This window comes from Alligator mississippiensis, chromosome 1 (assembly GCF_030867095.1).
Source record: "Alligator mississippiensis isolate rAllMis1 chromosome 1, rAllMis1, whole genome shotgun sequence".
Classification (NCBI taxonomy): Eukaryota; Metazoa; Chordata; order Crocodylia; family Alligatoridae; genus Alligator; species Alligator mississippiensis.
This window is the reverse complement of record NC_081824.1, coordinates 244,146,693-244,162,609: the sequence shown is the minus strand read 5'-3', so window position 1 is coordinate 244,162,609 and position 15,917 is coordinate 244,146,693. Positions and strand designations below refer to the sequence as shown.

General features: G+C 50.2%; 2 protein-coding genes across 2 annotated transcripts; one reads left to right on the top strand and one right to left on the bottom strand.

The window, feature by feature from the left end:
- Positions 1-262: 262 nt before the first annotated feature.
- EMG1 (EMG1 N1-specific pseudouridine methyltransferase) lies at positions 263-2,837 on the bottom strand. The gene is made up of 6 exons (XM_006273404.4): positions 2,539-2,837; positions 2,370-2,471; positions 1,961-2,102; positions 1,529-1,587; positions 1,223-1,372; positions 263-603 (listed from the first exon to the last, which is right to left on the bottom strand). Exons 1-6 carry the CDS (start codon positions 2,650-2,652, stop codon positions 490-492), a joined length of 681 nt encoding a protein of 226 aa, XP_006273466.1. The 5' UTR covers positions 2,653-2,837; the 3' UTR covers positions 263-489.
- A 142-nt stretch (positions 2,838-2,979) lies between these two features.
- PHB2 (prohibitin 2) lies at positions 2,980-12,442 on the top strand. Its single transcript, XM_006273399.4, has 8 exons — positions 2,980-3,195; positions 3,301-3,385; positions 4,154-4,233; positions 4,785-4,969; positions 8,318-8,447; positions 9,048-9,151; positions 9,475-9,552; positions 10,493-12,442. Exons 1-8 carry the CDS (start codon positions 3,069-3,071, stop codon positions 10,571-10,573), a joined length of 870 nt encoding a protein of 289 aa, XP_006273461.1. The 5' UTR covers positions 2,980-3,068; the 3' UTR covers positions 10,574-12,442.
- Positions 12,443-15,917: the final 3,475 nt, after the last annotated feature.

Sequence of the window (15,917 nt, the reverse complement as noted above, 5' to 3'; positions counted from 1 at the left end):
ATTCACAAGCTGCTTTTTCTGTTGGATAGGTATGAGTGAAAAGTATAACCCCCCCCCATGGTAGGTCTCAAGACCTGTACCATATCAGCTGTAGGGTGTCTGGCTGCCAGAGCATTAGCAGAGCATGGCTCTGTTACTCTTGCTCATACTGTCCATTGCAGCTGAAGCAGAGAAGTGTAGTTCCCTCCTTGCAGCAAGCCCACACCCTTCAGAATTTCTCTTGTACCCTTTACCAAACATAAGAACTGTCCAAACATACAAATGTATCAAAATAGCTTTTAATACATGGAAAGTAAATAGCCACTCCTGAAGGGCCTTTCTTAGCATCTGGCCCTCAGGAGTTGCAGAGAAAAACTCTCAACTGTACACTTGCTCCTCTTTGGAAAGGACAGGAGCCCAAGGCTGTCTCACATACAGACTTCAGTAAAAGGGCACCAAAATCTGGACTATGTAAGGAGTCCATCTTGACCAGGGCAAGAACAAAAGGGCTCACACCACTCCCCAAACCTCCTCAAAGGCTGTAGTGATCTTAGCACAAGTCAATGCAGCAGAAAGAGGATAGTTGCTGATAGAAACCATCTTCTCCATATAGTCAACATTCAGCTGAAGAAGGGGAGAGAAAAAAAAATGAGGGAGAAGCAAAAATAAACCCTTTCACCTAGTCAGCTACTGCCCTCTACTGCTATAGAAGCCCTAGCATTTAGCATGCACATGGCACTCTCTCCACCCCCAAAAAATAAAAAAACAAAACTGAAATGCAGCTGCCTTTGGGCTAGTGTAGGACAACCTCTGATGCCATATGTCACTGTTGCTGAAACCACAGGAGAACAGAACTGTCCTGACAAAAGTTAAAACCCTAATGGCAGAAAAAGTGAAGACAAATAGCACAACAAACCCAACTGTCATGGGAGCTGAGGTGGGAAGACGGAAGGGGGCAGGGGGAGGAGGAAGGGTTCAGACCAAAGGTCTGTCTAGCCCCGTTGCCTGTGTAGATGCTTTAGAATAGAGTGATCCATCCCCTGTCATACTTTCTCCATGTGCCTGGGTAGTAAATTGTTTCAAACAACGCAAGAAAGAAGAGCTTTAAACACGTGAACACTACACTCATATTAGTACTTTCACTGCTAGGAATCTGTACTGATAAGAAAAACACCCCATGCGATGGATCCATTGTCCTGCTTGGACATCAGAATGGTGTGTGCAAGTGCACGAGTTCTCCTACCGAGCCATGGGCAAAAGCTCCCACAACAACAGCAACAGGCTGTTCTTCAGGAACCAGTTTGCGTGCATCCGTCACATCAGGAGCCGAGAAAGAAGTGCCTATCTTCATGCAGCCCACAGGAAGATGATCAGTCACTGGATTTTTAATTACCTGCAGAAGTTGGGGGGGGGGGGGGTTAGTACAGCGTCAGGGAGAAATACTATACAAGCTCTGAGTCTTCAATATGTGGCCACTCCCTACCACATTCTCAGCTTTTTGGGAGCAGCCAGGAAATTGCCTATAAAAAGAGCCGTAAGTTTTTTTTACCTTCAAAAGTTTCTGTGGTCCATCAGCTGATCGGACACTGAGTTTATGCAGCAGCTGAACTGGCAAGAGACAGAAGATAAGAAATGAGAAATCTTCCTGCTCCAACAGTGGGGTTTCCAACCTTTAGAAGCGAGAGCTAGGAAGCTCCTTGTTTCTAGTGTTTTGAGCCATTAGACTTCCTCATGGAAATACCCCTGGAAGGTGGCTCCAGAGAACTCTTCTTTCAACTCAGTCTCATTTAATTATCTCAATTCTCTCAAACAATGTGACCCTGGGGTCTGCATCCCCAGACTCCTGGTAGAATTGCTCCTGCTTTTCTCTTGGGAGTTGAAGCAGGTGTAACTTGTTCCTTCAGTCTTCCCAGAAGGGCTTGGTTTCCCCAACTCCCTCCCCAGGCTGTCACATGGACAAGCAACAGCTTGAATCTCTTACCCATCAGACCACAAAAACGGTCAAATGTGCGGGGAATCCTTGTCTGGGGGTTTACTTCAATCAGCACATTCTTCTGTGTGTGGATGTACACCTGCAGCAAGCCAGCCCGGTTTAGGGGGCTGTCCATGAGCATCAGGAGGCTCTGGGGTGGAAAAACAAACAGGTAGCAGGCAAGGCCATGCAACTCAGTGACACAGGGCAGGGCAAATCAGTGAGCACCAGCACCTGGTCCACAGTCACCAGGAGCTGCTTTGCCAAGACAAAGGTGGGGGATGGACTCTACAGTACTACTTGCAGAGAGCTCACCCTTCACAGAAGGGCTGGGGAGGAGCCGCCAGTAAAGGCCACGAGGAGCGTAAGGAAGGAGTTCTGCCCAGGCCCAGCCCTACGGGAGCCGGCACAGCCCTACCTGATGGGTGATGTCAGGCCTGACGGCGCCCGGATCGCGGCCGCTCCGCGCCAGCAGCGCCTTGTGCTTGTCGCAGTTCAGCAGCTCGTACGTCCTGCCGGCCTGTGCGGGAAACTGCGTCAGTGGCCGCCGGCCCCGCCCCGCCCCGCCCCGCGCGGGCCCCCCGCACCTTCACAGTCTCAAGGCTAGCCCCCTCCAGGATGACCAGGAGCCGCCGCTGCCCTCGGTGCCGCTTCGCCGCCGGAGCCGCGTCCGAGTCGTGCCGCCTAGTGGGCGCCGCCATCTTGGGACCGGGAGCAGCTTCACGGGGAACACTACTCCGTCACTTCCGGTCCACTACACGCCCGAAGTGATTCGCCCCTGCTACTTCCGGCCCTCAACTGCATCTCGGTTCCCTTCTACCCTGCTTGTTCGCCAAAAGAGCAACCACGTGCGGGAGGGGGGGACTTCCGTCCTCGCGCTAACTCCAGGGCCCACTTTTGCCGGCCGCGTGTTGTGGCGGCGCCATGTCGGAAAAGGGGCGGGCAGGTTCCGGCCCCGGGTGGGTTGGGGAACGATTAGGCGTCGGGCACTTCCGGTGTCCTTCTCCCTTCAGTGCGCGCAGCAGCGGTCGTGTGGGGTTAGGTGCGGGGTCAGGGATCGTGCCCGTACAACCCTTGTGCCCCCTGCCTTGTGTGCTTGCAGCGCTGCCGCGCCCACATGGATCAGAGCCTGAAAGACCTGGTGGGCCGCCTGCCCTCAGGCCCGCGCGGCATAACCACCGCCCTCAAGCTACTCCTGGGCGCCGGCGCCGTCGCCTACGGGGTGCGCGAGTCTGTCTTCACCGGTGAGTCCTGGTCCCGGCTCCGCCGCCGACACCACCTCCCCCCCCCCACCACCCCCGCCTCTCCCCGCCGCGCCGCTCACCGCGTGTCCCGCTCTGTCCCCGCAGTGGAGGGCGGGCAGCGCGCCATCTTCTTCAACCGCATCGGCGGTGTGCAGCCCGACACCGTCCTGGCCGAGGGGCTGCACTTCAGGTACCCGTGGGGGGGTTGTCTGTCTGTCTGTCTGCGCCTCTGTTTGAGCTGGGCTTTCTGGTCCTGCGGGCTGGGTGGGGCCCCAGGTGCCTGGGTTGGAAGCGAGTTTGGGGCCTCGAAACCTGGCCCAGGCCCCAGTAATCGTCCTCCTCCCCAAGCCCCCTCCTGGGATAGCTGGGCCATGCCCTGCCAAGGAGCCACTGCACCCACACCCAGCCAGCCAGTTTCTGAGGGGTTGGGGGGGGTGTCACGCACACAAGAGGGCCCTGGGCATACCAGGCCCAGGGGAAGAGGTTTTCTCTTCTTTCTGTTAAACAAAAACAAAACTTTTCCCATTCACAACATTACATTTCTTCTTTTCTTAAAGTAAACAAAGTTTTCACGTACCAACGCTGCTGGGCAGGTGTGGGATTAGTATCGAAGGCATTTCTGGCTCCTTTCCTCCAGAGCCTGCGTCCTTTGGTCTCCTTACCATGCCTTAATGAGGTAGAAGGGTGTCTTTATCTATCTCTTACAGCTGGAGCGTGGAGGCACAGAAAAAAGAAGTAAGTGACTTTCCAGAGATCGTGGGAAATGTCTCTATCAAAGGAGCAGCACCCGTTTGGGTCTTCAGAGTTGTGGGCTATTACCTAGAGCACGTGGTCATCTTCATCTTCTCCAGTGTCATTCAGTTCTTTAGCTCACTGCACATGCAAGCCCTGTCTGATTTCCCCCTTACTTCACTGGCTGCTTTTCTTTTCATGTAACATGTAATATTTCTCTCTACAGAATTCCGTGGTTTCAGTATCCAATAATTTATGATATCCGGGCTCGACCCCGAAAAATCTCCTCTCCAACAGGTTCCAAAGGTGAGGTCCTCTGCTTGGCCAGGACAGGGGAAGGGATGTGGCCCTTGGCCTATTTTTTGGAGAACAAGAGTGGCCAATCTGTAGCATGAACGCCACAAATAGCACAAGCGGCTGCCTCTGGGTGGGGCACACAACAGATCATGGAGGGATAGGCAGCACAGCAGCAGGTAGGGAAGGAAGCAGAAAGCAGAGCAGGAGATTAGACAGGGAGCACAGAGAACAGAACAGAAAGCAGAGCAGGCAGGAGAAAAGGATTAAAGTGGCCATCAGGGAGAGTGTGGGGCTAATTTGAGGCATGCCTACCAAAAAAAGGTTGGCCTCCACTGGAGTAGAACATAAAGGTTTTCCATGTGTCAGGATTGTGAGGTCTTGGTAAGGCAGTGTGTGAGATGAGGACTCGAGTATTCAGATCAGGACAGCTGGTCAGAAGTGGGAGGCCCTGGCAGAACGGAGCCTGGGACTGGAGTCCTGGGGTAACGTGCAGAGCCTGCAGGACTTGAGGGCTATGGAGTGGCTATGGCTGTGCATCCTTACTGGCTTTCTCCTCTTAGATCTGCAAATGGTGAACATTTCTTTGCGTGTCCTTTCACGGCCCAATGCCACAGAGCTGCCCAGCATGTATCAGCGCTTAGGCCTGGATTACGAGGAACGGGTCCTACCTTCCATTGTCAACGAGGTGCTCAAAAGCGTGGTGGCCAAGTTCAATGCTTCTCAGCTCATCACTCAGAGAGCACAGGTCTGTTTACTTTGCTATGGTGAAGGCTTGGGTGCACAGGAAGGACAAAGCTGAGAATGTGCAAGGCTTGGTCTTTTGACTCTGAAGACCAGGGTTACTTTCCTGCTGGGCACAAAGCTAGCAGATGTTGAGACATCTTGGATGGACTTTTGATTAACACTAAGAAGGAGCCTGTGTCTGTGTTATGTTTGATGCCACCTCCATAGGGAGATGGAGAAGAAAAATCTTGGGTTAAAGTTTGATGCTTGGGAAGAAGACTTGAGGTCAAGTTGTACAGGAAGACTGAATAGTAAGGAGTCCCACTTCTAGCTGAGCAAGATGCTACATCTCGGGGGGGGGGGGATAATCAAAAGTAGGAATACAAAATGTGGGTGACCAGTGGGTGGGTGGCAGCACTGTGGAGCAGGATCCTCAGTCAATCACAGACTCAGTACTAGTCATGTGCTGCAGCTGTTTAAAAACTAAAAACCAAAAAAGCGAACATAGTTTTGTGTTGCATCAATGGGGGTGTTAGATGCAGGCTGTGGGAGGTTATAGTGTCCCTTTACTTAGCACTGGTTAAGTCTCATCTAGAGCAGTGGCCAGCAACCTCTTTCAGGCCATGGGCCAGAACAACCTAGTGTTGGTCTGACATGTACCAGGTGGCTTTGGTGGCAGGGAGGGGGTTCCCTATTCCCCTACCAGAGCCACACATCTGGAAGCTGTGCCTTCCTTGCTGCTCCTCTCTCAACCCCTTGCTCCCCAGCTGTAGTGCAAGCCCAGTTTCTACCTGGAAGAGAGCTGCACCAGAGTTGGGGAGTTGGAAGCTATTTCTGCTTCTCCCCTGCCCCCCCAGCCCCATGCAGATCTCCTCCTTCTCCAGCTGGCAGCTGTGCTTACACCACACACTTGGGAAGGGGGGTATAGCTGGGGGAAGTGGTGTAGTCACAGCTCTCCCGCTGCAGTACGGCTCCTTGTTGCTCAGCTGCAGCATGGGGACAGCACAAGCAAAACCCTGCAGCTCCACAGGCCAGAACCAGTGGCTTTTGAGACATATATTGCTGACCTCTGCTGTAGTGTTGTGTGCAGCTTTGGGCTTCACATTTTACAAAGAACATGGAGAAGTTACAGATGGCCCAGAAGCAGGTGACAAAAATGATAAAAGACAGATGGCAAGCCACACAAGGAGAAGCTGAAATAAGTAGGTATATCCAGCTTGCAGTAAAGATGATTAAAATGGGACCTGATAGCAGGGAGAATATCTTTTTTTGTTTGTTACAGAAAGCAGGGTGTGGTCCAGTGGTTTAAAGTTGCAGCAAAGTAGGTTTAGATTGCATACTAGGAAAAACTCCTTCACTGTTAGAGCAGTGAGGCAGTGGAATCAACTGCATGGGAAACTCATGGAATCTCCATCTTTGGAGGCTTTCAAGAGCAGGTTGGATAAGTTGGGTCAGGGATGATTTAGGAGTAGACCTGCCTAAAGCAGGGGTGGGCAAAATGGCAAATTTGGCCAGCAGCTAGACTCCATTTCCCAGCAGCCCCTGCCCACATTGCTGTGGCTGCTTTCCGTGGAGACCCCAGGAGTGGCAGAGCCAGGGTTTCCATGGAGACCAGCCCCAGCAGCACTGGTAGGGCAGGTGACTGGGTGGGGAGCTGCTCTAGAGCCTGGGGCTGGGATCTTACAGCAATGCCAGTGTGGTCCGGGGCTGGGGCAGAGCTGCAATCTGGTGCCTGCCACACCACTGCTCCAGAGCATGTGGACAGCAGATCGCAGCTCTGCCCCACGCTGTCACCACGGCAGCATCCTAGCCTTGGAGCAGCTCCCTGCCCTGCTGTACACCTTGCCAGCTCTGCTGGGGCCAGTCTTCATGGAAACTGGCCCTGCGCTGTCACAGCTCTGCTGTTCCTGGGGCCTTCATAGAAACTGGCCTGCAGTGACATGGGTAGGGACTGTTGGGAAATGGAGTCCACCATGGACTGGACTTTGCCTGTCCCTGCCTAGAGTATGCTGTACAAAGTTGGAAGTGCAAGTATCATTTGCAACCCCTGGTTGGATGTGGGCTCACAAGAGCTCTGTAGCCTAGAGCAGGTAGATATTGTGCTCAGCAGCAGGAGAATGAAGCGGAGTTTGACAACCAGCATAGTTACAAAAAAAGAGTGAAGTTAGGATATGTTTATTGAGTGGCTATAGAAAGGTAGAAAAAGGAGTTCAGTCTGTCTGCTTAGAGGGTATGACTTGCAGAGCTATGCTTGCCGTCCTGTCCCCAGGCTGCTGAGTAAAATGGAGGATGATTGTTTTCCGATGCATCTGAGCTTTGCTGATTGCAGGGTGGATTTAATTTAAATCAAATAGATTTAAATCATAATTTAAATAATCAATTTAAATCACTGGTCAGGAATTCTCAATCATTGTTAAACAATTAACAATGGCACTTCTGAGTCTGTCAGGGAGCATGCTGCCCCCCCCTCCTGCTCCGTGACTGGTGCTTGCTGGGTCTGTGGGGGGACCAGGGTTCCCCTGCAGCTAATTGCCAAGCTGGGGAGGCACGGGGGTGGGGGGCCAGCAGGTTCCCCAACAGACCCAGAAGTGGACCAGAAGTACTTCCGGTCTACTTCTGGGTTTTCTGCCAAGCACATGGAGGGGCCCCCCTGCACTCCTGTGGGATGCTCCATGCACCCCAGCATCGCAGCATTCACAAGCCACGCCTGCTGCCTCGGGGTATGTAGAAAAAACTTTTAAAGCTGTGTCTATCTCCGAATCGCTGATTCTCTGAATCAGTATCACATCTTTAGATTCGGATTTGTTCCAAATCAACAAATTGAATCACTGTCCCTGATTCGGGCCGAATCCAAATTGAATAGGGCCCGCTTTGCACACCCCTAGTAATTAAACCCTGGGACTTCTTGCCACAGAATGTTGAGGCTAAGAACTTCCCAAGACAAAAACAGACAGCCATGTAAGTGACCACTTGAGAGTATTCAGGCTTGTTACAACTGATATCCCTTCTAGGATTTTTTTCACTAAACCTCACACTTTGGAGTTCAAGCCAACTTCTAACCATTAGAGAGGAGGATGAGACCTAATGCAGAGAGCGGATTGATCTGCCTACACACAGGATGTTATGGCTTCCTCCAAAGCAGCGGTGTCTGGCTGTTGTCAAATAAGATGCTGGAGAATGGACTCTCGAGTCAGGTCCAACTTGATGGTTACTAGGTTCTGTGCAGAAGTGCTGCAGTGCTCAACAACCCCTTTCCTATATCTCAGGATACTGCAGTAGGAGGCCTGAGAAATGAACTTCAGCTCTGGAGAGAAATGATTCCTGTGGTATGGTTCTTGCTGCCCTTCACCCTTGTTCACCTTCATTGCAGGTGTCTCTGCTCATCCGCCGGGAGCTGACAGAGCGAGCCAAGGATTTCAGCCTCATTCTGGATGATGTGGCTATCACGGAGCTGAGTTTTAGCCGAGAGTACACAGCAGCTGTGGAGGCCAAGCAAGTTGGTGAGTTGATCCTTCCCTGAGCACTCTCTAACCCACGGCAAGGGGGCAACTGCTATGGAGCATTGAATCCTGTGATTTTTTTCATCTCAGGTGAAACTTGGAGTCTTGCTGAGGCCCCTGGCCACAAGCAGCACCTTGTTATTTTTCTTTTGAAATAAGGAAAGTTCTCTCATCTAATGTTGCGTGAATAAAGCTACAAAGTCAGAGCCTAGCCCGCCTGCACAACTTGGGTATTTCATGGGCAGCCTCTGGAGGTGTTTGGCCATAGGGCCCAGAGCAGAAACTACTGTGTACTCGCAGCTGAATAGACTTGACTCCTTCAGCTGCAGAATAACATCTCCTGTAGTTGTGCTGTGGCTGTGCCAGGAGAGTCCACTAGAAACACATGATAGAGTTCCAGAGTGAGAGGCTGGCAGTGCAATTAAAGATCAGTTCTGGGTAGGGTCCCAGAGCCTGGTCACAGAGGGCCTTGGGGGTTTATGAGCCTCCAGTGGGTGGACTGTAAGAAATGGTGCTGCCATAGGAGTTGGAGGGATGGGACCCATGAAGTGGGTATTCCCCACAGTCCTGATCTGATGTTCTTGGCTTTTCCCTCCCAAGCCCAACAAGAGGCACAGCGAGCCCAGTTCCTGGTGGAGAAAGCCAAGCAGGAACAGAAGCAGAAGATTGTCCAGGCAGAGGGAGAAGCCACTGCTGCAAAGATGATATCCTTCTTCTGGGTGTAGCTGGTGCTGCCATCTGGTTCTCCTGCCTTGGGCAAAGTATGGGGGCATGTATTCACTGACCCGCCATCTGGGTGGGGGATGGTGGGGAGCTTCCATTTGCCTCTGTAAGGCATTTGATATGTAGATGTGGCCCCACAGAATCGAATAGGGATCCTGTCTGTGCCCTTGACTTGGAGGAGGCATGGGTGCAGCCAGGCCGAAAGTCAAAGATCAACTGACAGCGTTATTTCTCAGAAAACCTCATGATGGGTTTAGAGGAGAGTCTCTTAGGAAGTTTCCCCTTAACCTGGTGCGTCTCTCACCTTGGTGAAGCGCTGAGCAAGAACCCAGGCTACATCAAGTTGCGTAAGATCCGCGCTGCACAGAATATCTCCAAGACGGTGAGTTCATTGGCTGGAGGAACCCCCTTCCCTTAGCCATTTGTGCTCCCTTATCCGTTCCAGAGGCCATGTGATGAGTCCAAGGCGAATGTGACATGCCTTCCCCTGACTGTTGCCCCTTTCCTGCCCTGCCCAGCCAGGGTGAGGCTTTTCTGTAGTGATCTGTAATCTTGGCAGGGGCTAAGAGCCAGTATCCCCCTGTTGTAAACACAGGTCTATATCAAACCCCAGCACCCCATGCCTGGCCGCAGCCACCCAGAATCCCCGGTATCCTACGGCCTAGGACAAGGGGGCATATACCGACCTGTCTGAGGGTCAATGGTCAACAAGCTGGGGAAGAGACAGAGTGAGCACACTCTCAGGAATCTGATGGCACTGGATTGGAGAACTGGGGCAAGGAGTTTAGCCGTGCCATAATCAAGTTGTACTCATTCCGTTTCGGTGCTTGTAAACCAATACAGAGCACGCATGCATGTGTGCGTGTCTATGTTTTACATTCAGATCCATTATGTACTTCACCAATTTTGGTTTAACTGAACCTAATTTTGTACTGAATTATTTATTCAATACAATATAATTGTATTGAATAAATCAATACAAGCTGGTTTAAATCAGTCTGGGAATCATCATGCAGATACTTTCATCAGTTTTAAGTTGGCTTAAATACAGACTAAAATTGTTTTTGGCAGCCTTGAATATCAGCAAAACCTCAAAGGCATCCCCTTAACACCTCATCCCTTCCTTGTGCTGATGGAGCTGTGAGCAAGAAGCCAGTCTGAATTCAACACCTCTCACTGGGGCAATTTGAGATAGCAGAGTAGTCTCACTCCTTCCACCCTTCAGGCAGACTTGCTCACCCCCTTGCCGTGGGTTAGAGAGTGCTCAGGGAAGGATCAACTCACACTGTGGCTTCCCCTATCCTCACCTCTGTCCCTTCCAGCTTGCTGCATCACAGAATCGTGTGTATCTCACAGCTGATAACTTAGTGCTGAACCTACAAGATGTGGACTTCACCAGGTAAGGGTGGCTTGAAGAGGATCCTGGATAGCCACCACAGATGGCTTCTCCTGCCCCTTTTCTTCAAAAGGCCTCTTGGGAGCTTTCATTCTCTCTTTGCTCATGTAGGGGTCAATCACCAGGGATGACCCTTAGAATCCTGTCCCCCATAGACCAGGCTGAACCCAGGGTGGCTGGGTTGGGTGGGGTCTCAGGGTTCAGGTCACGCTCAGTCTAATTATTTTTCTTTTCCCATCTCTCCCTTTGCTGCTGCTGCTGCTCCTGATCTGCAGAGGAAGGTAGGGTACAGAGAACTTTGTTTGTACGTGGTTTCTTGCATGTGGGGTTATGCTGGCTGGTGGGCATTGCAGGGCATCAGGGAGTGCTAGACTGCAAGGATGAGCTGATTTGAGGTTTAAGGTTTGGTGATCTGAGACTTGAGCAGCATAGGTTTAATTCCCTGCTTATCAGCAGACTGTGTGAGACCTTGGGCAAGTTGCTTAGCCCTTCTGCTTCTGTTCTGCGTGTAAAATTCCAGTGATAGGACACGGCAGCCTCTCAGGGATGCTATAGGGATACATGCAAGTTGGTTAGTGTGCTAGAAAGGTGGGGCAGTACAAATGACAGGAAGTGGCAGGCTTTGTGAGGAGTACAGAGCAGTAAATGTGCATCCTCAGTCTTACAGGTGGTGCAGTGTAGGTTGGGATGAGGGTGTCAGGTGATGGATAGAGATGATATTGGGAACATGGGTGGGAGGGGATGGAGTGGAGGTGCTTTCTCCTTACAGGATTCCTTTCTCTCCTCTTCGCTACCAGCATTATGACTACGTCACAGGCCAAGTGGGCTGAATGCCACTGACCCTAAGTGCAGGGAAGGGATCTTATTGTGTTGTCCTCCCCCAGGGCAGCTGTCCCCAAGCTTGCTGGGCAGGACCAGCCCAGCTGCAGTTGGCCGTCAGTGCCCAGTTGAAGCGGTAGAGCTGGGAGCCAAGACTCCCAGGTTAACATTTAATTTAGACCCTGGTGAGATTTGTGGCCTCTCAAGTGTTTGTCCCTGCTTTGCCTTTTATGGGTTGAATTTCTGCCTGTCCCGGGGGGTTCACAGGCGTTTGCAGGAAGTGATTAGCCAGGACTGAAGGATGGTTTCTAGAATATTCATTAGTGTGTGTTATTAGGGTCTGGATCCAGTCTGAAATGCCACTCCGATGCATGTGTCCCCTAGCCTGAACTGTCTTGTTTCTGTTTCCTCTCCATCAGCGACAGCCTCGTAGGCAAACAGGTGAAGAAGTGAAGCTGCTAGAACCATCCAGAAGCATTTACGCTGACTGGCAGAGCGAGGCCTGCAAGCAGTCATGATGATCTTCCCCACTCCCTACCCCAACAGTCCCCCTCGCTGGGTCCTTCACTGGTGCCCTATAATTTGATTGCCCTCTCGTATTGAATTCTCAGTTCAGTAGCCAAGTCAGGGGATTCCCAGTTCCCCACTCCCTCTGTATTAACCAACTCTACCATTAAGCCAGCCTAGTGATAAACTTAATCCGCATCTTACTTGGTTACTGAAGAAGATTCATGTGGTGGTGATGAGACCAGTGGAGCTGATATAAGCCCTGGCAGACTTGCCATCTTTGTCAGCGTGTGGATTTTTATAGGTCTAAAATCAAAACTGTTCCTGCAACACCCACATATGTCTTTATATCATAGCACCAGTGCCTGATTCTCTTTCCAGTGAGTCTCTGGTCACTTCTTTTCTCCAACTGAGGGGGAAAATGAGCTGCCCAACTCACGAATGGATGGCTTGGGGGCTTCTGTCATGGCTGGAATCTCCATCTGTGCGACTTCATCCACTCAGTTTATTAAAAAAAAAACAACAACAAAACAATAAAATTGTGAATCTACTGATGTGTGTAGCTGGTGCATTCAGTTAGAAAATAGGCTCTGGGCTTGGGAAAGTGAAATCAGAGTGTTAAGAATGGTTGGAGGAAAGGGAGAATGAAACCCTCGTTCCTCTGGAGCAGGTGGTTGGTGTTTGGGAAGAGAAGGACAGGCCACATAATATGTGTCCTCCTGGTAGGAGGTGAAAGAAGCAAGGTGTGCGTGTTTGCAGAGGTGGGAAGGTGATCATCCAGCTACTCTAGTCCTGGCTTTTTCCCTAGTATTGGGCATTCTGGGGAGTGACTTGTTCAATCCTGCAGTGTCTGCTGTGACAGTGGAAGTGTTGTTTAAGGTTAAAAAAAAAAAAAAGCAGTACTAGACAGTAAACTAGAGCCTTGCTGGCTGGTGATAGGACAGCCCATCTTTTATGCAAGCTCCTGGGTGAAAGGATTGGTTGAACCAGTCCTACACACCAGTGGTTCAGCTGAAGATTAAAGGTCACTGCTATGGTGAGTGGTATGGACAGTATCTTCACCAGACAATATTTAGGGGGCTGGGATTTCACCATCCAACATTGGCTCGGGCACCATCTTTCAAAGCAGAACTGGTTCTGTTCTGGGCTGTAGCATGATCCCAATAAAGCCATTAGCAAATGCTGGAGGGAGAGGCAGTGGCCCTAGCAGTGATGGGGAGCAGAAACCAATGAAGGTTGGTTACCTTTTCAGGCCCTACCAGGTGGAACTTTCCATCCTCACTTTACATAGCTTTGCTAGCAATGCTAAAACTTGCTATTTTCTAGGATGCCAGTGCTACCATACCACAGTACACAGACTGGGGAAGCCAGTGGGAGTTGATAGTTCAAGGGGCTTAAGCAAGGTCTACCCTGCAGCCCATCATCCTGTGGGTAGGGCCACTCAGACTGCCTTAGCCTTTCCCCTCTTGGACTACCAGTTCTAGATGAGGTGCTGCTTGGCCCTGCAGCTCTGCTCTGCCTGTTAATGCAGCAACAAACTTAGCATGTGGCAGAGAGCTAGCTGTTTCAGAGTTGCGGAAGTGATGGAGCTTTATCTATGGATCTGGTTCTAACTTGGGGATGACCTGGTTGCATGCGGTTGGTGAGGCAGTGATCATCACAATAGGACCAATGGTTGGTGAGGCCTTGGGAGGCACTGATCGTAATAGGACAATTCACAATGCTAAGAAAACAAAGGCATAGGAACAGCAAAGCAAGGACACTGAACTTCAAAGTTTAGTAGAAACAAGCCAGAAATAGACGGATTAAAAGAAAAAGTCTAAGAGAGCTGTTTCTTAAGGACTACATCAAACTGTTCCAACATGGAACGATCAGAGGAACTGCAAGCGACCAGTGTGCTACACAAGGAACTTATTTACAATCTGGAGAGCTATTTACAGGCAAAGCAAGAAAGGGCCAGTTACTGAAGACATGCAAAGGCATTATATAAGTGTTTAGGGATAAAAGTCATGAAGGCAAAGGCAAAAATCAAGGAAACGAGAGCAAAGAGAAGTTCTTTGTATGTCAAATGGGGAAAAAGATCAAGGATATTCTTATTCAGCAATTCAATAAAGAAAGTGAAATATGAACAAAAGCCTCAGAGAAACAGCAAAGGTACTCAAGCCTATTTTGCTCAACCTGAACAAAAGGCTAACCCAAAAGAATTGCAATGTAAATGGGGGAGGAGAAAGGGCTGTAGCTCATGATGGGTGAAGCGGGCATCAGGAAACTCATTCACATTTGACAAATGACAGGATGCTCAAGACATCTCAGAGCCACTGTTAATTGGGTGCAAATGCTTGGATTATAGGCAAACAAAGTCCCAGAGGCCTGGAGAAGGGTAGATGTAGGACCTACTTTTTATAACAGAAGGAAAAGGAAGCCCTGAGGAGTTATAGATCAGTAAGGCTGACTCCAATACCTGCAATTACTAGAGCAAATCAGAGTACTGTTGATTTGTAAACGTGTAGGTTGATGGGTGCTCTCTAGCAGCCAAAGCCAGATCAATGTGACCCTGAATGGGAGAGCAAGACTCTTCAGCCAACCTGAGTGATTTCTAGGTACCACCAGGAGCACCAGTGCACCCCTGCAAAAGTTCCTAGCATTACTTGTCACCAGTGTCCAATGCTTCAGAAGAAGGCAGGGTATCGCAAGAGTCTTAGTGCAGCTTGGCTGGAGTTTAGTACCACATGCACAGTGTGCCCTCACTGCTCTGGTGCGCTACCCTGGGAAGGGGAGAAGTGCATGGTACTTGAGCCCTCTGAGTGCTATGGGGCAGTGCTGCTATAAGCTCTCTTCCTTTGGCTATCTTATAAGTCATGTTGAATATAGCACCATTTCTGTGGGTTTCTAACTTCATTTTTATGCAAACGTCATTGTCAGATGTGACATCAACTCACAAAAAATGCACAAGGAGCAGGGTATAAAATATAGTTCTCTGAGGTCAGAGCTGTGCTGCCACCCTCCTTGCAGTGATTGGCACACAAGTATAAATGCCTTTGGGGAGCAAAGCAATGTTCAGCGTAGAAGCAGTCTCCTATCACATGACATCACCATCATATGCTGCCACCTGATGAGTAGGTCCAGTTATTGTCTCCTTTCCTTAATATTCCAGGCATCTGCTGGTCCCATGTGTGTAACATTATCAAAGTTTGACTGCATTTGCAATCCCCATGTTGGGCCACAGGGGTACTTTACGTTGGCTCTGGATTTAGGACCCACAGCCCTTGTTCCAGAGGGGAGGAACCTACCCTCAGACTGACCACAACCTTTCCATTTGATACTAGGCAAATTTATGGATGCACAGTGATAACAGAAAAGAAACAATACAAACAATTCTATGTATCTACCAAATCCTAGGGCTGTCATCAGAGTCAAACTACTGGCTAGGATGCAGCCTTCTGCTCTGGGGCCTTGTTAGCTGGTGCCACTTTATCTAGTGTTATGGAACAGTGTGGTACATGCTCCCCTGTTTTCCAGACTGTGTGTCCTTGTTGGCCTTGGAAGTAGACAGACTGTCTAACACAAGGCTGTGTGAAACTGTGTGACTGTCTGACCCAGGAAATCAACTCCTGCTGCCCATCCTGAACCATTCTAATACGTATATACCTATAAGCCAATTCCCAAAAAACAAACCTTTAAATACCATTCTTAAGCCATCACCTTGCACCACTGTGGTAGGTATTTAGTATTCCCTGGCTTCACAGCTGTTGCTGGTTGCCTCTTGGGGTCAGGCAAGATCCCCTCCCCCCCTCAAGTGACTAGTATGGCTTATAGGGTGAGATGTCACATGGCTTCTGAAGGCCTGGTATGCTGGCCCCAGCTGAAGCTGCAGTATGGTAATGCTCCTCCATGTACTTAGAATGTTAGAGGTTCCTGACTAGAGGGTCTTGCTCATCTATTCAGGGTTAGACCAGTGGCTACATCTGGGGTTAGAAAGGTTTGGTTTTTTTTTTACCCCTAGGACAGAGTGGAATGGACTGGGG

What these genes read in the sequence shown, in the direction of transcription:
- EMG1 (XM_006273404.4), bottom strand. Translation starts at nt 2,652, where the DNA reads ATGGCGGCGCCCACTAGGCGGCACGACTCGGACGCGGCTCCGGCGGCG. An exon ending in CCGTTTTTGTGGTCTGATGG is followed by an intron (nt 1,588 to 1,960) that starts GTAAGAGATTCA and finishes GTCTCTTGCCAG; the next exon opens with TTCAGCTGCTGCATAAACTC. An exon ending in GAGCTTTTGCCCATGGCTCG is followed by an intron (nt 604 to 1,222) that starts GTAGGAGAACTC and finishes CCCCTTCTTCAG; the next exon opens with CTGAATGTTGACTATATGGA.
- PHB2 (XM_006273399.4), top strand. Translation starts at nt 3,069, where the DNA reads ATGGATCAGAGCCTGAAAGACCTGGTGGGCCGCCTGCCCTCAGGCCCG. An exon ending in TCATCACTCAGAGAGCACAG is followed by an intron (nt 4,970 to 8,317) that starts GTCTGTTTACTT and finishes CCTTCATTGCAG; the next exon opens with GTGTCTCTGCTCATCCGCCG. An exon ending in AAGCCACTGCTGCAAAGATG is followed by an intron (nt 9,152 to 9,474) that starts ATATCCTTCTTC and finishes TGCGTCTCTCAC; the next exon opens with CTTGGTGAAGCGCTGAGCAA.